We start from the raw sequence: 24751 nt of genomic DNA, 5'->3' as shown, positions 1-24751 counted from the left end.
ATAAACTAAAACAATGTACCAATCTAGCTTCCCATGCAGCTATAAAGTTTGAAACAACCACTAAGTTACTGCTCAGTTTCATAAAAAGAATTAGCAATGCTTCCTACAAACCCAGCTAAAAGGTAAGCAGTAGGCCATGCTCATCAATAAGGCGAAATATATGAAGATTACCAAAATTTGGACTAATGTTAACTCTAATTCCAACAACAAATGAAAGTGAAATTCCAAGGCAGTAATTGTCATATGAATTTAGCTAGAATAACTGCTAAGAAGTGAATGGATATTCTTAAACACAGTGGCCAAAAAATTATAGCATAGCTACAAGAAAACACAGCAGAAGATGTAATGACCTGATAGGAAATGAACAGAACTAGGATCGTACTTTTTAATTAATGTATCTAAATTGAGATTAAAGATAAATAAAAAACAGTGGAAGACTTGAAAATATAGGACACAAATCCAATAGTAATCTTTTGCAGGATACCATGACAAAGAGGGTCACAGGTTCATTGACTGAATTTTTTAAAATTAATTTATATTCACAACACAATATTATGAAGAAGATAGGGTAGGTACTAATATCCCAATTTTTTGCAGATGGAGCAACTGAGGCTTAGGAAGGTTTGCCTAAGGCTCACAGATAATATATAGTAAAACAAGGGAATTTTGAATCCTAGTTCACATGTTCTTTCCATAATCACAGTGTTTCATATTAACATTAGCAATGTCATTATGAAATGTGAAAATCAGAAATATAGAGAATTCTTTCATAACTCTGGTATTCTATGAATTTCTCAAAAGCAGGAAATACATCTTATTAATACTTTAATCTATAAGCATCCAGCATAATGCTTGGCATATAATAAGTGCTCCATGTTTAAAGGAGTGAATGATCCTACCTAATAATAGACAAATATGCAAATTGGCCATACCTCCGACATGCCCACAAGCCACGCCCAGCATCCAATCAGAGCGAGCATGCAAATTAACCCAAACCAAGATGGCTACAGCCACAGAGAGCAAGGTTTCCTAGGTAACAGAGGAAGCCAAGCTTTCCGCCTGCCCTTGCCAGGCCTAAGCCTCCACTCAAGCTACAAAGTTTCAATTATAGAAAGTAAACAAATTCAAACAAATGGCAGCAGGATGGAGCTTGAGAGAGCAGGCCAGGGTTGCCGCCAGCAACAGGGGAAGCAAAGCTTTCCGCACACCCTGGCCGGGCCCACCCGCTTAAGGCAACAAAGTTTCAATTATAACCCCAACAGAAATGGCTGCTGGCCTCGGAGGGAGCCCCAGGCTTGGCTCTGCTCCAGGCTACAAAGTTTCAATTGTAGAAGGAAAGTAAATTCCAGATACCAGGGCCTCCGCTTGGGTTGCCAGGGGGCGTGGCCGGCTTGCAAACCACCACAGGCCCCTCACTCAGGCCGCCCCACGCCCCAAGGGAATCCCCACCTGATCCGGGACACCCTTCAGGGCAAACCAGCTGGCCCCCACCCCTGTACCAGGCCTCTATCCTATCTAATAAAAGAGTAATGTGCAGATTGATCATCACTGCAACACACAATATAGCTGCCCCCATGTGGTCAAAGATCCTGCCCCCATGTGGACACAAGATGGCCACCACAAGATGGCCAGCAGGAGAGGGCAGTTGGGAGGCACCTGGCCTGCAAGGGAGGGCAATTGAGAAGGACCAGGCCTGCAAGGGAGGGCAGTTGGAGGTGATCAACCCTGCAGGAGAGGGCAGTTAGGGGTGACCAGGCTGGCAGGCAGAAGCGGTTAGGGGCAATCAGGAAGGCAGGCAGGCAAGCAGTTGGGAGCCAGCAGTCCTGGATTGTGAGAGGGATGTCCGACTGCCCGTTTAGAACGGGCAGTCGGACATCCCTTGAGGGGTCCCATATTGGAGAGGGTACAGGCTGGGCTGAGGGACAACCCCCCTCCGTGCACGAATTTCGTGCACCGGGCCTCTAGTTAATTGTAATAACTATGGTATATCATATTTTTACTATGTCTGCTGTATTATGAAATCTTACTATTCTTCATCTGTTATTTGATTTATGGTCCAAATCTGCATAACAAGCCTTATTATGGGTCCTAACATAAATAAACACTTAATGTTCATTCTGGTCCTCAATGTCTTACTGATCTGAGCTCTGTTTTATGTATATATTCTATATCAACATAATATAATTTAGCTTCTATTTGTATCTTAGATCACTGATTATACATGTATTATATATCAACACTTAAACTCCCTAAAGTAAGATCTGTTTCAATGTCCTTTTGACTTAGCTATATTTTGTTAAGAAATGAAATCCTTGATTTAGTTAATGAGGAAATTGCAGGGTCAATTTCACCATAAGTTCAATTCCTTATTATATCAAAATAACTTGGCAGATTTTGAACCATAACAAATTTTATGCCAATCGTATTTGTGTCATGGTACTTGATGATAAATTATCCTTAAAATAGAAATTCAGTTATTTAATATAAGCAACAATTCAACTTCTGAAATCACAAATAGAAATCACTGGTTTTTAGTCTTTCAGGGAATTCATCATCCATTATTTCATATAGAAACATGTACCTTTAAGCCACAGAAAACCTTGGAAGGTCTAATCCAGTTTTTCTCAACCATATTTTCAGGCTTTTTAAAAACCGATTTGCCTTCTCTTTTCATGAAATGTTAATAATACATACTGTTTACCTATCTATAACTATATGTATATCTATGCTTTATACATAAAAAATATTTTTTTCATTCTCAATTATTGTCACCATTGAGAATCATCACATTTTCCAGGCAAGGACATGAAGCCCAGAAATATTACATATTTGCCTAAAGCAATGCTGGAGGATCTTTTAGTTAAAGGAACAAACAACTCAAAAATTATTGATGAACTGACTAAGAAACTACTGGTTACCTAGACACCAATTATATATTCAATACAACTACTATTATCTTTTTATTTTCACAAGCGGACAGGCAAGGCATGTAACCTAAATTGGTCTATTTTGTGTCCTTTTATGTAACTTTTCATAGAAGCTGAAAAAAATGGCTAAATGGATTCTTACTATAGGAAAATAATGTTATCCCATACATCCCCAAAATGCCCTACCTCTTGTCTTTAAAACAACTTCTTCAAAACCTCTATTAACAAAAACAGTAGCAGAATTCAGAAAAAAAGAAAGTGATGCAGAACACATCTCCAGAACTAAAATTCAAATTCTTAAGAAAATAATTTACTGTATTAGAATAACGATTTTGAAATAAAAATGCCTATATATTTTCCTTCTAATTTCTGGACATATTTTTAACTTGTAAGTTATTTTGGACTAAGTAACTAGCATTATTAATATTCTTACCAGTTCTATCATATGACTCGTGGCATGTACGTGCAATTTCTGCCCCTAGCTCTAAATAATGACCAGCTTTGTTCCTGGAACCATCTGCTCCAAGTGCAAACATTCCCCCAGCAAAGCAGGCCAAATGCCCCATCTTCTTCTCCAGGTGCCCATTCTTCCATTCGCCAATAAAGGTAAGGCCTCCACGGGATTTCTTAATAAGATGTTTCTCTATAGCCTACAAGAAACAGTAGATATTCAAAATTTCAGAAGCAAAATATTAGTGTTCAAACTTACTATAAAACCTTGTTAATATGAGACTCCATAAAGCAGTAACTTTTCCAAATTGGAAGGCTTAATTTACAATGAGTTTTGGAGTAATCAAATTGTATATGAGCAAAGCAATACATGCCACATACTAGTTCAACTACTGTGTATTTTTGTAAACAACTATAGAAAATTGATTCCCTAAAAGGTAAAGATATAAAATAGGAAATAATAACCTTTGTTTAATTTAAAAACAAACAACTGTAACTCTAGGTACTAATCAACGACTAGAGTCAGAATTATATATACTTTGCAGTATATACAAAATATACAACTTTTAAAAAGTGATTAAAATCATTAAAGGGGTATGTTTACACTAGATCAGAAACCAAATAACATACTAAGTGGTTAACACGCTATTTTATTTCACAGTTTTTGCTTGGAAATATCATATGTAAGTGTTGCCAAGAGTGAAACTTGTTCCAAATGTAAACTGCCACAATACTGTGGTATGAGGTTATATAAATATAGAACCGTGGATAAGAGCACAGGCTCTGGAGCCAGGCTGTTTAGTTCCAGGCTCCATCACTTACTGGTACAACCCTCATAAAGTTACTTCAACTCTCCGTGCCTTGAAGTCCTCGTGTGTAAAGTGTAGTAAAGATTAAATTACTTCACATATGTAAAACGGTTAGAACAGTGCCTGGCACATAGGAAGTACTATATACTGTTTTGCCCTTATTATTTACCCAGAGGCTCTCAATATACACCTTCAATGGGTCATCTGAAAGAAGAAATGTTAATGGAAATGCATGTAAAGTCAGTTTTTCTAGTCTCTATAGGCAATAACTAAAAATAATTAAAATAAATTTTCATAAATATGCTACAGTAAATTTCTTCTATAATTTCTTTAAAATGCCACAATAAAGGAACACTTAATATTAAGACTTTTATATTAAAAAACTTAACAAACTCTACAATGAATGCATATAATAAAATGCATAGAAGATGTTCATCTGTCACTATCAAATACAATGTATATTCCTTATGTTAAATAGGTAAGTGTTCTGAGCATAATTACCTCAATAGCATCATCATACATATTTCTTGCCTCAAGGTCTGTTTTATCTGACATCAACCATGCTTTCAGTAAGTATTCATAAAAACTGTCTCCCAGCCCGCCAACTGATGTATGATCTGTAACAAAGAGAAAAGAGAAGGATGGAGGTGGAGAAAAGAGAAGACAGAAGACAATTAGGTAATGTTTTTCAATTAAAATGACTATTTAAAAATTATGTTGACAGCTCTATTTCCAACATACTTCAAATTTAGTCCAGTAAGAGCATACTGTAATCCCTTTCTTCTACGTATACCCAATTTTCTAGATAAATCTTCTGCTGGATGTATTTCACAGAGTAGTCTTTTTCTTCAGTCACACAATTTGCATAGTGTCACACATCCAAACATTTCCATTATGGAAAATAATTATCTTTCATATATTAATGGTTTTAACTATATAAGCTATAAGATTAAATGTGAGAGACATACTAAAATCTGATGTTAACCGAAAAGAGTTCATTTTTCTATAGAACAGTGAATGGTGAATTCTGTGCAGTAGGCAGTAAATTAAAAGAAATCTACAAAGAAAAAAGCAGCCCAAGAATTCCTTTGTAATATCACCTTGCACAATACATTAAGTTGTTGAATCAATATCCTTGATTACTATTTATATAGCTATTAGTACATATTTGTTTGCCCTAGGTATATTCTTATTTTTATTGATGACATATCATCCATACTTTTAATCTTATCCGATTTAACAATATAATTCCCAAGGCAACCATACTCTTTTATTCCTAACTTTCTATAAACCCTGCCCCACACCCTCAAGCTTTGTTTCAAAACTCACATCATCCCTGCTTGAAAAGAAAAATACCACATATTACATTAATATGTCATTGGTTTTTCAAATTAGTGAAGAAAGAATGGACTATTCGGGTTTATGGAAACAACTGTCTATCTGTTTGGGAGAAAATGCATATTAATATTTATATCTTTAGCTCACAAAAATAAATTTGTGGTGGATTAATGATTTAAAAGTAAACAAAACTTAAGTATAACAGAAGGAAAACCAACACAGGGCACATACAATTAACAACAACAAAATGCAAATTGATAATTAACCTAAGAAAGGAAACTCAACTCCACTAATGATCAGAGAAAAGCATATTAAAACAATGAGATTCCATTTTTGTCTATTTAATGGGCAATCATTTTAAAAGATTAATAACAATGTTGATAAGATATGGGTCATAGTTGCTGGAATTTGAAAGGCAATTTTCTAGTAGCTATCAAAATGTAATCTAGGTTTCCTAGTTCTGGAATTACCCTACACTAACACTTACACAAATACACAACACTGATCTAAATGCATCACAGCACTATTTCCATTAGTAAAATAGTAAGATACCTCATATGTCTAAAAATGTGGCTAAATAAATTATGTACAAACATCCATACATACTCTAGCAGACCATGAAATCATTAAAGAGAATCAGGCAAATCTGTAACCTGATATTGGAGGATATTTATTGTATGCTGTTGAGTAAGGGGCAAAAAAGCAAGTTTCAGAACAACATAGTTTGATACTACTAAAGAATTGTGTGTTTAAAAGAATGCTTTGTACACATAGAAAAGGTTTGAAAAGATAACTGTCAACAATGATTACATCTAAAAAAAAGGAGCCCTTCAATTTTTACTTTATATGCTTACATTTTACCAAAATACATGTGTCTTATGTAATTAAGTCATCTTTTGTTATAGAAAGTAATAAATGGGGGAAAGTGCCCTCATTCACTTCAGGCAATATGTCTGCCCGTACTCTAATAATTCACTTACACCTTAAACAAGCCCATGTTCCCTATAATGATTTTGAACAAATACCTGCTTTTAGTTCTACTTTTCACTCATGTAATTCAAATACTTTTGTACCTATTGTTTATGAATCTCTGTAATTACAACAGTTCCCTTTTCTGCATTCCCCTTGGGGTACGTTCTAGGTTATACTGTTCTTAGATCTACTCATCCACTCCCAGCCAGAATGTGTTCTACGAGCTTGTTGAAATATCTTGTTCGTTATGATCTCTCAACTTGCCTCCAAATCTCTTTACTCTTATGTGATTACTAGAGGCTTGGTGCACAAAATTCATGCACGGGTGAGGGGAGGGTCCCTCAGCCCGGCCTACACCTTCCTCTCCCAATCTGGGACTTCTGGCTCCTAACCACTCGCCTGCCTGCCTGATCACCCCTAACCACTCACCTGCCTGCCTGATTGCCCCTAACCACCTCTGCCTGCCTGTCTGATCACCCCTAACCGCTCACCTGCCTGCCTGATCGCCCCTAACTGCTCGCCTGCCTGCCTGATCACCCCTAACCGCTTCTGCCTTGGCCCCCGCAGCTTCGTCCAGAAGGATGTCCGGAAAGTCATTCAGCTATCTGGTCTAATTAGCATATTACTCTTTTATTATTATAGATTCCTTTCTACATTTCTGTACTTTCATTTCATTGAAGTCTCAGGAAGGATGGTTGGCCACAGTGGTAGAGTTATAGCTCAATCTTCTACCATGAAGCAGAAGTCCTAATAAACCTTTCATAAGTTTACTTCCTTTTGGATATCTCTGCAATTAGCTAATGTTATATATATTGAATTTCTCATTCCCTTGTCTCCTAATTTGTTCCCACTGCTCAATCATGAATAAAAACCAAAGCATGTGGGAGCCTAGGGAATCTTAGTTTACTCTAGTACTTCTTACTGGTGTTGGACTTTTAAGCTTGTAACCACTGTGTTATTCAAGATGATTTTAGGTGGTACAAAAAAAATCTTTTATAAATTATAATAGTTTTATTAATTAACCTTATCAAGATGATCTTTTAACTGACTCTAATTTTGAAAGAAGCTCTACTGTGGATAAAACGCTATTACACAGCACCACATGGTACAGAGAAATCATTCATGAAAGGGAGATTCAATTGATGCAGCAAACTTCATTGTTATTTTAAGAAATTGCCACAGGCACCCCAACTTTCAGCAACCACCACTCTGATCAGTCAGCAGCCATCAATAAGAGGCCATTGTGGAGGATGTATTGATCAGGGGTGATATTAACTGTGGGAGAGAACTGAAGACCTAATTAACTGAAGGGAAGAAGAAATGAAGGCCAGACCCTCAAAGGAGTTTGAATTTTGGCATGTTGAGTTTGAGATGCCAGTTGGATATCTAAATGAATATGATAAACAGGCAATCAGATATGCAGAAATCCAGAGAGAGCACTAAGTTAGGGGTATACATTAGGGAGTCATCAATACATAAAATGGATTTGAGCCATGGGAGTTTACCCAGAGAGAATGGAGTGATTAAAGGATATAAATGGTACTCTGGAGTATAACACTTAGAGAAGAGTCATCAAAATAACATACAGGGTTTTGTAAAACTTTGTGCTCTGGCTATATTGTAGATCTATGGAAAGAACAAATGATCAGGAAAGTAAACAAGATTAAAAATATAACAGAATTAAAGGAGGTAAAATAGTGGGAGAAAACAGGGAAAAGCAAACATCATGTGTGCTTAGGAGAAATGTTTTTTGGATCTGTGAATTATTGCCAGATTTTACGGTTTAGCTGTATGTTACTCAGGTTATAGGATGTAGTAACAGTCCTGCTCACAGGATCTCTCCAACTCTTCTAAGCTATTGCTCCAGTGGAAGATCATCCTATATAATAAAAGCCTAATATGCAAATTCATCAAACAGCGGAACGACCAGGAGAGTGACTAGTTGCTATGACGCACACTGACCACCAGGGGCACTCAACACAGGAGCTGCCCCCAACCTGCAGGCCCCAGGCTAGCCAAGGCAGGTGCCAGCGGGGGGCCTCCCTCCCCCCCCCCCCCCCCCCGCCATCACCCTGCTGGTCGCCCCTCAGAGGGAGGCAACCAGCGGCAGCAGCGGAGAGCGGGGACGGTGAGCAGGTGGCACCAGGCCTAGGGACCCTAACTATGCACGAATTTCATGCATCGGGCCTTTAGTATGCTTAATAAATGAACACACAGCAGAAACCTGAGATCCATGATAACTATGGAATTTATCACCCAGTAGTCTGACTTCTTACTTAAACCACTAAACCATGCCTGCTAGGTGTTGAATTCAATGAAACATGACTCTCCAAGCTCCTCGATATTCAGAAATTGATAACACATTATAAAACACAACTAAATAACAATGATTCACATAATCTGTATCAGCATGTCATGAAGTTAATGGCAGGTTTCTAACAGAAACTATTTACTGAAGTGTTTTATAGAAAATTCTAGATTAAAAACTAATATTTATATCATGTGCTTAAAGTTTATGAAGCATTTTCAGATATATTATCTTAAAAATATGATCCAAATGGCCATCCTATTAAATAAGTACAATTAGAACAGATGAAAAAACAAAGGCACAGAAAAGTTAAATAACATTTAAATTATTAAGTGGGAAATCCAGAATTAGTCTTCTAACTTCAAATATTTTACCCATTCTTATTTTTCCCACAGTTTTTAATTTATTAGTATAAAATTTAATAAGTTAGTAATGACCAATTTCCTATATTTTCTTCACTTCAATCATTAAATGGCATAGACTAAGCATTGTACTTAGAAAACTAGCAAAAAAAATAAAGTAAAAAATGAAAAAATAGTAATGATGTGCCTTTAAATCTAGGTTTCTTACTATACTCTTTTATATCTGTTGCCAAGAACTTTTCCTGAAGGTAATTACCAGTAATTATTCTCTGTGATTGCTATGTGCATGTCACAAACATTATCATTATTCTAATTACAATATAGTTAGCCAAAGCTGAATTGTTAAATTTCAGTTCAATTCTCTGTTTTGCAGACTATTTATAGATATGACAGATGTATACTGCTCAAAGATAATAATGGAATTTGATGTACTTTTCAGAAGCTGATATAAAATATATGAAACATTAAAAGGAACAAATTGGACAATTTAGTAAGGGCTGCAGCTGCTAAAAAGGATATAAGAGCAACTCCCCTAGGATTTTAAAGACCCCTTGCCAATAACAATTGAATAGCTTTTTATAACATCCTCAAAATTAATATTGCTGAGAGTCAATGTATTCTGAAGAAGCAATTTCAATTTATTTGGGGGGATGAAAGGATTATTTTTATTGCAATTCTTTATTGTGATGAAATAAATATAACAAGAAAGTTGATATTTTAACCATTTTACAAGTAGAAAAACTGAAACTACAAGAGATTAGAAACCTGCCAAAGGTAACAGCACTAGTAAATGACAGGCTTAGACACTAACTGGGGGCTTCTCGTTCTACATGTAATATACTTACCACTACATCAAGCAAAAGTTTCCACACAAATAATCTTTTAACAAAGCATTAGCTGTACTAGAAATACTTACATTGACCCCAGCGACCTGTTCTTGGGTTCAAATAATTTGGATAAAGACCATTTGGACGATCCATTTTCTGAAGTAGCTTCCGAATGTGCATGACCTAAAGAATGCAATTAACAAAAATAAATGGCTTTATATTTACCTAAGCTTTGTGTTTTGTCCTCACTCAGAACCTTCACCACCTCCTCTACCTTTTTGTGTGTAGTGGTCAAGTAAAACTACTATTTTTAAAGTGCCTCATTTTTATGATGACATATGATCATTATATAAAATCAAGCAACAGTAAAAAGACAAAGCAAAAGGCCACTGGAGTTTTGATGGCATTGAACTGATGGTGCAATTGGAGATGACAAAAATGTAAGTTCTCAGATAAATCCACCAAAAGATACAGTTCAAAATTACTGATAGGCCCCAATCTGCTGACCAGGCCGAGGGAACTCACCCGTGCACAAATTCATGCACCAGGCCTCTAGTAATGTATGTTTTTGTAAAAATGACACTTTCTTGCCTCTTGTAGCTGATGATGAGAAATGCTACTGATTTTTAATATCAATATTCAAAAATATATTAAGCTCTTACTTCTAATAATTTAAATGTAGACTGTCTTAATACTGTAGGTAGATAATCATGAAATTTGTAATTAATTACTGTTTTTTTCCTTCCTTTTCAAGTCAATTCCATTCTTGAACTTTTTGTTCATTTTGTTTTTCTTGGCTTACTATGCTGGCTAGGAATTTCAGCACAATGTTGAATAGAGATGACAATGAGATTTTTAAAAAGCCTATCAGTCATTAAAACTTCTCAAATAACAGTAAATATTTTAAATATGTTCTAAAAAACCCCCATCTCTTTAGTTAATTTAAAAAGAAAAAGAAGGCCAGAACTCTAATAAACATATTTCTAGAAAGGCAATCATTCTCTAAGCATCAGTCAAGTCTTTTTGTAATTGTTGAAGGACATTTTTTTTAAACTACGGAACTCTTCACGAATTTGCATGTCATCCTTGTGCAGGGGCCATGCTAATCTTCTCTGTATCATTCCAATGTTAGCATATGTGCTGCCAAAGCAACTCTTTTATAACAAAAGAAAGAGAGCTAACCTTTTTGTAGTAAACCGGATCCCCTGTCAAGTAGCTGAGGTGGACAAACTCCATATGCAGTGTCCCAAATTCAGCAAGAATGCTGCTACCCGCAGATGCCCAGCCCCAGTTCCGCCCGACTCCACTAAGTGAAAGCAAAGAGAAAAGGAGAAATGGAAAAAGACCAAAATATTTTTTAAATGAATACATAAACTTTAAATAAATATCTCAGAAATTATTGTATTTATAATACTGAATGTAAACTATAATTGAAAAATAAAAATTTAAAAATTATTATATCTTTAGCTTATTTATATCTAAAATTTTATTTTTTTATTAAAATATTTTTTGGCCCTAGCTGGTTTGGCTCAGTGGATAAAGAGTTGGTGTGCAGATTGAAGGGTCCCAGGTTCGATTCCAGTCAAGGGCACATACCCATGCTGTGGGCCTAATCCCCAGTAGAGAGCATGCAGAAGGCAGCCAATCAATGATATTTCTCTCTCATCAATGTTCTATCTCTCTATCCCTTTCCCTCTCTCTCTTAGAAAAAAAAAAAGTTAGCAATACATGATCACTATCTTGCTTAACGTTCTTTAATTTTTTGGTGAAGTTTTTACACGCAAATGCATAATTAAATAAAAACTCTAATAGATCAATTAAAACAGAATTCTACAACAAGAATACCCACATACAAATAGAATTTACCTTTTCAGATTCACCATTGCCCAGGGAATCCCAGTAGGTGTGTTAAAGGCAGGAAGGAGTTTCTCAGCCAATTGGACTGCTTTAATCTTGAATATCTGAGATAAAAACATGAATATTCATAAATTATAGTAATCAATTCATAAATTACAGCCATCACCATATGCTGGTCTCTCATACAATGCATACCTAAATGTACTGGATATATGCAAGTACAAGGTGAAAAATGACATCTCTGTGGTACCATGTAGCATATATAGCAATCAGGGAAAATGTAAATTGGATACTGAGGAAAGCTACCCAATGTGCAATGGGCTGAAATTACAATTAATTGAAAGGTAAGGATATGGTTTTCATGTTGGTAGTATCTTTATTTTCAGCTGGCAAAGATCTAAGAGAAAACATTAGGCTATGAAATGTTCATCCATGGTATACAAGCTTAGTATAAATATCTAAACAAAAGAAAAAGACACAAACCTATTTGGATAAATACCTTTGAAGTATTATAAGTACATTTATGTCTCAACATTTTCCATCAAAGTTTAATCAATTTATTAAAGGAAAAGAAAACAATTGCGTTCACACTCCAAGTTTAATTTGAAATTTATAAATGCTTCATCCCTTGGTCCCAATTGCTGCTGTTTTTGGTAACTGAAACAATCAATTACCTAAATACCAGTGTTTCTAAACTTTTAAAATTGTGTACTATTACCAAGATATACATTGTAAGATTTCAAATATCCTTAGCATATCAAAATAGATAGGTTTGTGTACACTACTTTGGAACTATTGACTTACGGGCTCCAAACTGAGATTGGGTCATCATACCTCATTAGGAAAAGTGGCACGTTCTCCTATACGCCTCAAGTCTATCCTCTCAAATTGATGAGTTATTTACAGCATTCTAACTGACTGGATGTATGGAAAACACACACACACACAGACACACACACACACACACACACACACACACACACACACACAGCAAGCACATTTTTCCTAGTTAAAATATATCAAACTTACGTTTATACTTGTACAGTATTCTATAGTAAGAGATGTATTAATTTATTCAACCATTCCCCCCTCATGGACTTTTCAAATATTGGCTACTACAAACACACTACCGCAATGAAATATCCTTCTGAGTATACCTTAAGTAACCACATTGTTACTTTTAGGGAATATAATTCTAAGTAGATAACTGGCTCAAAGAGAATTAAAAAATTTTTTGTTTTAATCCTCACCCAAGGATATTTTTCCATTGATATGAAGAGAGAGGGAAAGACAGAAATACTGATGTGAGAGAAACACATCTCTTGCACAAGTCCTGACCAGGGCTCAGGCCAGGGAGGAGCCTGCAAACCAAGGTATGTGCCCTTGACCCGGAATCGAACCCAGGACCCTTCAGAATGACAGGCCAATGCTCCATCCACTGAGCCAAACTGGCTAGGGAGAGAATTTTAAATTTTAAATGTTTACTTGACATTGCAAAATTATTTTTCAAATATCATATCATGTGCATTTCCTCCAACAGCTTCTTTACATTTAAAGCGGGTGCATTTAATTGTATGTAAATTGACGTCAACAGAGATGCTTAAAATAAGTATTCTGGGCCTTGAAGTTCTTCACCAGGCGGAAGTGGAAGGGTAAGTGTTTACTTTAGGCAGAAAAGTATGGCATAGCTCTGTAAAAATACAGGGAAATAAAGCAATGAGGTCTAAATACATAGTGTCACGTATACAGAACTGGGGGCTTCTCTCTTGCTCACTCCTTCCTGGATTTCACCCCTAAATTTCTAGCTCCTGTGATAGGTGATTCCAAACCCTTCTGATCTGTAAAACCAGTAATCATAACCATAGCCATCAACTATGAATTGGTATTAGTTCTGTGACTTTAAAGATGTAGAATGAGTACAAAAGTACTCTTACATGAACTCTTACATTTAACAGGAAAACGCTGGAGAATATATTTTAAAATGTTATCTGGGTCAGCAAAGCATAGTGGAATGTTTGTTCAAGTACCAGTACATCGGTAGAAAATGAAAGTGTCGAATTTTCAATGAAAATAGCAGCAATTTTTGGAGCAAAATCAGGTTTTCAAAAAGTAAAATGAGAATTAGTGCAGTCGGACAATAATGACTAATATTTAAACCAGGAAAAAATAATACTCTACATCTTTTTTTTCTTTAACTCAGAATTTTCCTTAAAGGACTTTAGATTTTAAAAAATGATATTCTATTTGTCTTAGAAAACATCCCTGAACTTATTTAGAAATGACCTTACCCCACAGACAATACAGTACTATTTGTGTTTTGGTAAAGTAAGATTTTGGTGGTGGTGTTTCTTTTATTTTGTTTTTATTATCTGTGAAATATGTATTAAACTCCACATAACCAATTTTCTACTCGTTCTGACAGATTTCAGATGCAGTTATCTACATAAATTATGTTATTATCTTATTCAGGAAAGAATGCCACTTTGATAACCATTAAAAAATGAGAAGAGACAATCCTGAAAAAGGTATGCCATATATTTGAGGATAGAAGTAAACATAATAAATCATCAAGATTTTTAAACTTGTGAATATGTAATATAAATAGCCTTGTTCTAAGAAAATAAAATGATAAAATTTCACATTTATGAGATTAATAAATCAACAGGAGAGGAATGCTTTATCAGGATGACATATGACCCTCATTTGGTTCCTTATACCAGAACACAGAATGCATGTAAAATGTTCTATAAGAGAAGCATTTTGCCATTTTATAAGTTATAGGTAATTTTCTGGTTTATATGAGACATAGGGATTTATTGTCTATCTGGTATTAGAATATTGTCATATCCAAATTATTTTTCTATGTTTTATTTCTTTTCAGCAGACCTCAGGGACTCATTGTTGGTTTCCTAAAACATATGGATTAGAGCTTTCCATGTAAAATGATCAAGGAGAAAAGTAAAATGGTCAGTAATTTTCTATTGTATGAGGAAGTCACAAAAGTAAAACATGTTCTCTTTATTTTATGAGTAGACTATATCCTAAAAAATTAATATATATTCATTTTTAAATAAATAAAAGGATTCCCCACTCATTAGAAACACAGAATACTTACCACACAGGAAAAAGTCGAAGGAGAAGAAAGGCAAAGTAATATCTATTGAGTCAGGTACTATGCTAGGCACTGTCACGTAACTTAACCTCACAACTCTCAAGTGAACCCTCACATTGTCATAGATGAAGAAACTTCAATTATAGAAGGTAAATGCCGTGCCAAATATCACACGAAAGGGAGGCAGAGTAGGAATTCAACCTCTAACTCCAAATCATATGTACTTTCCTCCACAAAATGGCAAAAATAGAAATAACGGTAACATCATATGCCTTTCACCATGTTAGTGTTTTCCTATGACAACAGCAACCAAATTTCAACATTCTGCTTCGACTTTCAGTGTGAACAGCCAAGACTGATATTCCTCTTTCCTGTGCTGTTCATAATTAATTTTGAATCATATTGCCTTTTGGTAGGAAAATTAATCAAGTATGCCAATTACACAAATTATTTAGTACTTCTACATAATCAGATAAGCATAAAGGTAAAAAGAAAAATGCGCTCCTTTCTCAAAGAATCTGAAAAAAGAATCTTGAAATTGAAGGCACCAAAGTAGTTCATTTTCTTCCTCCCTTCATTGTTTAATATGTCATTCCAAAAGCTCCTGAAGTCAAGAGTCTGAGCCCAGAGGTATGACTGGAGTGGGCAGCAATGTCCGGGAGCGGGGTTGGAACCAACATGAGAAAAGACCTAGCAAAGGAAGTCAAGTCCCAGATCAGTCCATGTGAAGAAGATGCATTCAACAAGGTAGCAGCCTGGCGAGGTCAGGAAAGTGTTTTCATACAGCAAGACTCAGCCAATAGGAAAATAAATGAATGTGTCTCTTTCTCTCCCTCCCTCTAAAAATATCCTCCGGTAAGGATTAAAATAAAAGAATAAATGTGAACTGAAGAAGTGGCTATAGAAAGATAAGTTGGCGGTGTAACGGAGTTACATAATAAAGTCTGACAGTAAATTAAATCAATGTTATTTATCTAACATTTCTATTAAATACCGGCATCTTCAAACATATTGCTTCTAAAAGAATTGTAGTACAGGAATAGCTCACTCTTTACACAAGCATGCAACACAGATGAAATATTTAAATACAAGCATATGAAATCATAAAAATCCAGAAGGAAAATGGGAATTTTTGTTTTGTAATAACACAAACATGGGGTAGTCTTTCTAATAACATCTTGAAGCCATAAAGGTTCAAAAAAATCTTTAAAATGATGACTTTAAAGTTCACCACAAAAAACTAAAGACAACACACATAAGAAATCCACTTTTTCAACACACATAACAAAAGATGAATTTCCTTAAATTTACAAAAAGCTCACAAACTAATTGAATATATGGGTGAAGTAGTTTCTCAGAAAACGAAATAGAAATTACTTATAGCTTCCTTCCCTTAGTTTTTCTTTCTCCCACTATCCAATCCCATTCTTTATTCCATCTGAGTGGTGGAATTTCCCACATCCATTTCTCTGTCACCATAGGACTCCATTGTGTCTGTGTGTATTACACCAAGACTTCCAGAAGGAGAACTCAGAGTTGTTGTATTTTAAGTTTAGAGAAAAAAACTTTAGTCAATTTCCAGACAGTTTTAATAATTAAATTTTGGTCTTGGGAGGATCCATATTCAATCTTTATGATCCATTCCTTAATTATGGTCTTATTCATTCCCCCTCCCTTTGTTTCGACCATGTAATTAATTGTAGCAGCAACAACTGGGAGAAGGATCGTTCCTGCAAAGGAGACGTGGTGTACGTAAAGTTACGATCTGTGACGAACTCATGTTCTCAAAATGAAAAACTCACTATTCCCAAGGACAGTCCTACTTGTACCCTCCAGTTCTTTCAGCAAACCTTAATATTAGTTGAATATTTGACAATTAAGGAAACGTTATGCTGCTGGGGAAATCTTTCATTTTATTAAGTTCCATTCACAGCCCCTTCCCCAAAACAAACAACTTGTTACTTGATTTTGCTCACCTCCTCTCCTGAAAGGTAATATGCTGCGAGTAGGCCTCCAATAAATCGAATGTTGACTTCAAACACAGACACCTCTGAATTCTGTGAAAATATATTGAAAATATTCAGATATACATAAAACTTTATAGTTTTCAATACTTTATAAGTTTCTTGCAAACATCCTGTGGAGAATGTTTTTCCACTTTCTACATCTTCATCTCTCCCCTCCCATTTGGTAATGTTATTGTAACTCCTCCACTACTGCCCCTGCTATTTCCTAATTGCCTAGAACAATGGGCCATTTTCATGTCCCTTACATATTATTGCGAAATTATCAAAGTATTTGATACTATTGACTCTTCTCTCCTTGAAAGCTTCTGCTTCCTGTAATTAGCTACTTCTGGAATTAGCACTCTCTTCTGGTCCTTTTCCTTGTTCTAATCACTACAGAATAATGCCCATTTTCACTCCTATTTCTCCTCATGAATTTTAAATATTTTCCCAAATATATAATAACTTAATAAATGTTAAAAGAGGGACACACACACAAAAAATAATGGTAGGATGATGGATTATTCAATTAATAATGTTGAGAAAATGGCTCCTAGGTAAGAAATCAATGTGGATAACTATTTCACAAATATACAAAAATATCACAACAAAAAAGTAGAAGAAAATGTGACTATATGTAGATATCTTTGAAAAAGAAGGAACTTTATAAAAATAAAATCAATAGTATTGATAATAAATGATGACAGAAAGACTTGAATTTCCCCAAGATGCAAATTACTAATGAGAAAAAAATTATGAACAAAATTAATAAGGAGGAAATTTTGTACAAATATAGCAAATATTAATAACCTTACTATATAGAGTCTATATGTTTGCTATGAATATAGATACTGCTGAGAAAAATTCTAACATATGGAAAGAAAAGTAGAAGTAGCAGAAAGCATGACCACAACTGACCAATATAAAGATAACATTTATGATTTTTAAAATAAATATTTAAAAGGAAATATTTATTACCTTAAAGTCCTCCAAATATTAATAGACAGAATACATACAGCATTTGATAACACAAGTGTGTTTCTCCAATATTGAATTTTCACAATACAATGTTATTTTTAATAACATAACTATCATCACACCTATCCTCAAAAGCAAAGTGCTTTATATATTCCCAATATATAGCACACTGCAATACACATTCACAAATATATAGAGGAAGGGAAAGAGGGAGGAAGGCCTCTATCACCTTAGTAATCTTCTAACCAGTTTCCCTGATTTCATCCTTACCCTTCGGCTTACACTCTCTTTATACAGCATCCTATAGCTGAGAGAGCCTTTAAATCCTAAGTCAGTTTAGGCTACTATTCCATGTCAAATCCTTACAATGACTTCTGACTACATTCAGAGTACAATGACTAATAAGATCCAACATAGGAGAAACCAAGATGGCGGCATAAGGTAAACACCTAACTGTTGCCTACCACAACAACTTTGAAACTACAACTGGAAAACAGAGCGCACACCGTCCAGAACCACCGGAAAGCTGGCAGAGTGGAAAACCTACAACTAGAGAAAAAAAGAGAGGGGGACGCTGAGCCTCAGGAGCTGTGGAGGTGCTGAGATCCGTGAGTGCGGAAAGGGCGGGCGGCTGAATACGCGGCAGGCTTGCTCGCAGTGCGCCGAGAGGGAGGGCAGCAGACGCTGAGTGGCTAGCTTTCTCATTTGGGAGAAAAACAAAACCTCCCGACTGCACTGAGGGAGAAACTGGTCTGTTTGGCAGTGGGCGAGGCTCGAAAGCTGCCTTCTCTCAGAGGCGCGCAGCCATTGATTAGGGCACGGAGAAAGCGGCCCTCTTAGGGCGGCGCGGACGGAAACCAAGTTTGTCTGTGCCATTCTGAGACTCCGCCCCATCCAAGCTGAGCACAGCCCTCCCAGTGGCTGGATTTCTCGTTCGGGAGAAAAACAAAACCTCCAGTCTGCACTGAAATCCAGCCCCAGCTGGGGAGAAACTGGTCTGTTAGGCAGCGGGAGAGGCTCGAAAGCTGCCTTCTCTCAGAGGCGCGCAGCCATTAATTTGGGCACGGAGAAAACGCCCCTCTTAGGGCGGAGCAGACGGGAAACCAAAGCTTGTCTGCGCCACCCTGAGACTCCGCCCCATCCAAGCTGAGCACAGAAGCTCTCCCAGCGGAGACACTGCTGATCCTCACAGCCAACAGGCTTGGAGATCAATTCCCGCCAGTGATACCAACAACCCCAACCACTCTGAACTCCAGTTTCTGGGGACACGCGGGGGACCCAGACGCCTACGGGACTCTTGGCCATCGGTCGGAGAGTGAGAGTGACTTTTCTGTCGGTGTGGATGACACCAGATTTCAACCACTCTCCTAAGGGACACATTCAAGAGGCAGACTAAGTGAGCACCAAAGCCCTATTGTGTCTCCAGCACAGCAATTCTTCCGTTATAGACACAGCAGGCCCTCACAACCAATTGGCCTGGAGGTCAATTCCTCCCAGTGTACCAACAGCAATCAAGGCTTTTAACTACACCAAGACTTTCCACTCAGCCGACAAAGGGGAGTACCAAGAGCCACCACCTAGGGTGATTGGGGAAGCTGAGCTACCGGCCCCTATAGGTCACTGACCACACAAAGCCACTCCATCAACACAGGGAGGCAGCCAAAATGTGGAGACATCGAAGTATGTCACAAGTAGAAGAGATAGATGAAAGCAAACTAATGGACGACACAGTGTTCAGAACCATATTTATAAGGTCACTCAAGAATCTTCTAAAAACGGCTGAGAAACTTGAAGAGACCTTCAAGGACCTAAATGAGAATACCAAAAAAATGGAAAAGGACCAGTCAGAAATTATGCATACACTGTCTGAAATAAAGAATATACAGAGTAGACCACCGCACCCGAAGAGTCAAACCAAAGATCTGGAATATGAGGAAGAAAAAAACACCCAACCAGAGAGGCAGAAAGAAAGAAGAATCCAAAAGTGTGAGGATAGCATAAGGAGCCTCCGGGATGGCTTTAAGCGTACCAATATCCGAATTTTTGGGGTGCCAGAAGAGAGAGAGCAAGATACTGAAAACCTATTTGAAGAAATAATGACAGAAAACTTCCCCCACCTGGTGAAAGAAATAGACTTACAAGTTCAGGAAGCGCACAGAACCCCAAACAAGAGGAATCCAAAGAGGACCACACCAGAACACATCATAATTAAAATGCCAAGGGCAAAAGACAAAGAGAGAATCTTACAAGCAGCAAGAGAAAAACAGTTAGTTACCTACAAAGGAGCACCCATACGACTGTCAGCTGATTTCTCAACAGAAACTATGCAGGCCAGACGGGAATGGCAAGAAATATTCAAAGTGATGAATAGCAAGAACCTACAACCAAGACTACTCTACCCAGCAAAGCTATCATTCAGAATTGAAGGGCAGATAAAGAGCTTCACAGATAAGAAAAAGCTAAAGGAGTTCATCACCACCAAACCAGGATTACATGAAATGCTGAAAGGTATTCTTTAAAAAGAGGAAAAAGAAGAAAAAAGTAAAGATAAAAATTATGAACAAAAAATACATATCTATCAACAAGTGATTCTGAAAATCAAGTGAATTAAAAATCTGAAGAACAGAATAAACTGGTGAATATAATAGAATCAGAGGCATAGAATGGGAGTGGATTGATAATTCTCAGGGGTAAAGGGGTGTCTGTGTGGGGGGTATGGGAAGAGACTGGACAAAAATCATACACCTATGGATAAGGACAACGGGGGGGGGGGGGGAGGGAACTGGGTGATGGGGATATATGGGGGGGAAAAAGGAGAAACAATTATAATAATCTGAACAATAAAGATTTATTAAAAAAAAAAAAAAGATCCAACATAATCAGATCCCCATTTCTCTGATAACATCTCCTTCCAATATTCCTTTGACTTGCTTTTTTATTACCAAACTAGAGGCCCGGTGCACGAAATTCGTGCAGGGAGGGGGGGGTGTCCCTCAGCCCAGCCTGCACCCTCTCCAATCTGGGACCCCTCAAGGGATGTCCGACTGCCCGTTTAGGCCCGATCCCAGTAGGATCGGGCCTAAACGGGCAGTCGAACATCCCTCTCACAATCCAGGACTGCTGGCTCCCAACTGCTCGCCTGCCTGCCTTCCTGATTGCCCCTAACCGCTTCTGCCTGCCAGCCTGATCACCCCCTAACCACTCCCCTGCCAGCCTGATTGATGACTAACTGTTCCCCTGCCAACCTGATTGCCCTTAACTGCCCTCCCCCTAACTGCCCTCCCCTGCAGGCCTGATCGCCTACAACTGCCCTCCCTTGCAGGCCTGGTCCCTCCCAACTCCCCTCCTCTGCTGGCCATCTTGTGGCGGCCATCTTGTGTCCACATGGGGCAGCCATCTTTGACCACTTGGGGGCAGCCATCTTGTGTGTTTGAGTGACAGTCAATTTGCATATTACTCTTTTATTATACAGGATGGGTGTACTTACTGTTCCAGAATTGCCAAACTCCTGTGTCAATCTTTACACTGTACTTTACCTGAAGTTCTTTCTGACAACACAATATAAAATAGTGACATAATCCCTCACCACTAATAGTTTTACCATCAGTTACCATCTGATTACTATATAATTCTTTATTTGCAAAATTTATACCTTCCCTCACAAGAAAGACAGAAGAGAAGTTCTAGAGGAGAATAGGGAGAGAATGGGAGATAGGCATTATTCAAAGGAATAATGACTGAGAATCTTGCGAAATTGATGAAAACATAAATCCTCAGGCTGATAAAACACTATGAGTCCTTTAAAGAATAACAGACACACGGTAATGGGAATTACACTACAACAAAGCAAAAAGTAAAATACTAAAACAAGGGGCAAAAAGACATTATCTTTGAAAAATTAGACACTTTTCAATAGTATAACAGAAACTGAAAGACAATGGAACTGAATCTTTAGAAGATGAAAAGAAAATAATCATCAACCTCTAATTCTATACTCAGCTATGATATCTATTAGGAGAGAGCCTTACTTATGTTCATACGGTTTCCCTTGGGTCTCCTCTCAGAAATGTCACCGTAACAGTCCTTCAATAACCACCCCATGTAAAACAGCACTATTACTCCAATCCTACTTACTCTTTATTGTTTTCCACAGCACTTATCACCAACTGATATACTATGTATAACTTAGAATATTTGTTTATTGTATGAAAGATGTTATAAATGGAGCCATTTCAAAATGGAGTCAGAGTTGCCATCCCAGAGGAACTACCTGGCATGTCTTACTCCTCAAACCTTTGGAATATTTTAACTGGACAAAAATAACCTCTGAACTGAGTTAAACCAACATTATATTCCAAACAGCTATTTGTAAAGCTAACAGGAAAGCAGAAATCCTGATTCAAGGACTGAAAATTAAGGACATTTTTTAGAATTAACACTACCATGTGTATATAGGTAGAGAATAACTCAGCTTTTTAGCACCAACATAAATTCCTTCCTTCCAATCATATAATTATTTTCCTTTCCTTTCTCATAAAACCCCTTGCCTTCCCTTCTAATTGGAACATAACTTGGGTTTCTGCCTGAATTCTTTCTTATCTCAAGTAAACACTTGTTGCCTCTCACTTTAGCATTTTATTTTTAGGTTAACAACTGTTTTTCTCCCAAAACTAGAGTATAAACTCAAGAAAGAGATAAGACTATGTTTTGTTCATTAATTTTTTCATGAAATCTAGAACAGTGTCTTTTACAGAGGAGGTGTGGTAGGCAGTTAGACAGATGAGCAGAGCAAGGACGATGGGCAAGGTATAGAAGGTCTCCAAGGTAGAAAGCCCCAGGTGCCTAGCAAAGGACAAGTGTAGGGTGGGACCCTGCCCGCAGGGTGACCGTTCCTCCCCTAGCATATCACTGGTCATGCAGTTTGGACCCCCTAACCTTTTGTCCCTAGAAATTATATCTAGGCCTCAGTTGTGTTTCAGCTCCAGGCCCAGAAAAGCAGCAAAACCAGACAAGCGATGCCACAGCTGATTTCAGGACTGGCTGCGTTGAATGACTCCCTGCCCTGGCACCGACCAGTCAATTAGTGGAGACCCTGACCCTGAAAGCACACACCTGGAAAGCTGATGAACATTCTACTGAGATCTTCCCCTGAGACCTCCCCTAAAATTTCTACCTTTAAGACCCTTAGGACAGAGCACCCAGCTTGCTCTCCCTCTCAAGCACACCTGAGCCTTTGCCCTCGTATTCCTCCTCCCCTCATCTTCCTCCTCCCCTCATTTGTCAGCTGGCTGCCTTATAGGCTATGCCAATAGGAGGTTTACTAAGATAACACAAGGCTAGAGGAAAGAGAAGGGACTTATTCCATCTTTAATTTCTGACGGTGTCTTCACCCAGGCAGTGGCCTTTAGTTCCAGGTTACAGTTCCCCTGCCATACATACACAATCTCCAAACCAGCCTCATTACAGCCCTTAGCAATACCAAACACTAGCTAAGTCCCCTCCTCAGAAGTCTGAGACCTAGCTCTGAGAAAGTCCTTCTAAGAGCTCCTAAGGTCCCACAAACAGAGTCCTTAACTACTAAATTTTAATTATCCTAATCTCTTCACACTGTTCTCAAAGTCCCAGGGGTAGCAGCTGTTTACTGTAGTTAATACTTCTTGTGATACCACAATGTCCTCTTTTTGTCTTTTCAGTTCCCCATAATTTGGTTAACAATACTAAGCAGTAAATTCTCTAATTAAAATAAATAGCATAGAGAGCCAAATGATAAAAACGATATGCTAGCAAATTATTGAGATTGCACCAATGTCAATTCTCCCCAAATTAATCTATAAATTGAATGCAATCATCACCAAAATTTCAACAGTATTCCAGAGCTGAAAAGAACAAAGAGCTGAGAATTAAGGTAATTTCATAGAGGAAGATCAGCTATTAAGATTCACATATAGATATCAAGCTTCTTACAAAAATACTGTAGTGAAGACAGTTTAATAACGGTATAGGGATAAAGAAAAAAGCCAATAGAAAACAAAAGACTAATATAACTAATGTGGCATGTATAAATAGTGGGGAAATAAATGGTACAAGGATCAACTGATAGCCTATCTCACCCTGCAAAAAAAAAAATCAATTCCATATGAATTAAAGACCTAAATGCAAAAGCAAACATTAAATATTTAGAATTAAATAGAGTAATATATCTACATGACCCTGGAGTAGTGCCTTCTTAAACAAGATACAGAAAGTACAATCTATAAGGGCTGTATAGCCAAAAGAGGGGAAAAAAAGACTATTATTTCTCAGCTTCTCTTTACTAAGGTTGGGTCATATGTGTAAGAGGTACTCAATGGTATACAAGCAAAAACGGGGTGATCAACTCCCCAGAAGTGTTCTTAAAGAATGGTTGCATATCTTTCTCTATCCCTTTCCCTTTTCTGCAACTGGAAGGTTTATCTACCTTATCTTGAAGGTAGTTTGAAGCTATATACTGAAGTTGACAGAGCAACAAGACAAAGAACCCCAGGACATTGATGCTCAAGGAGCTACCCAAATCTGCCCTGAACAGCCCATCTCTGTACTTAATTTGACTGAAAGAGAAATGAACATTTATCATGTTTAAGCTATTTTATACTGGGTTTTCTGCCACTCATAGCCAAACCTAAACCTACCTGATAACAAAAATTGTTCTAACTAAAATATGTCTAAAATGCTAAAATAATATAAAAGAAAGTAATCAGTTTTTCTAGGTTAGTATCAGGAAAGGCATCAGAAAAAAAAATTTTTTTTTGGATTTAAATCAACTGGA

At 37.1% G+C, this 24751-nt stretch overlaps 1 protein-coding gene across 1 annotated transcript in view; it reads right to left on the bottom strand.

Annotated features, from left to right (window-relative positions):
• The window catches only part of MAN1A2 (mannosidase alpha class 1A member 2), a 67839-nt gene that overhangs the window by 18972 nt on the left and 24116 nt on the right, over positions 1–24751 (bottom strand). Inside the window, exons 5-10 of the mRNA XM_079761072.1 lie at positions 16939–17019; positions 11860–11954; positions 11176–11299; positions 10083–10176; positions 4688–4803; positions 3361–3577 (exon numbers count right to left, since the gene is read on the bottom strand). Of these exons, the coding sequence (XP_079617198.1) occupies positions 3361–3577; positions 4688–4803; positions 10083–10176; positions 11176–11299; positions 11860–11954; positions 16939–17019 (727 nt within the window). The remainder of the gene's footprint in view (positions 1–3360; positions 3578–4687; positions 4804–10082; positions 10177–11175; positions 11300–11859; positions 11955–16938; positions 17020–24751) is intronic.

The sequence above is a fragment of the Cnephaeus nilssonii genome, assembly GCF_951640355.1.
Source record: "Cnephaeus nilssonii genome assembly, chromosome: 21".
In the NCBI taxonomy this organism is placed as follows: Eukaryota; Metazoa; Chordata; class Mammalia; order Chiroptera; family Vespertilionidae; genus Cnephaeus; species Cnephaeus nilssonii.
The sequence above is the reverse complement of the archived record's forward strand: the minus strand, read 5'-3'. Positions and strand labels throughout refer to the sequence as shown.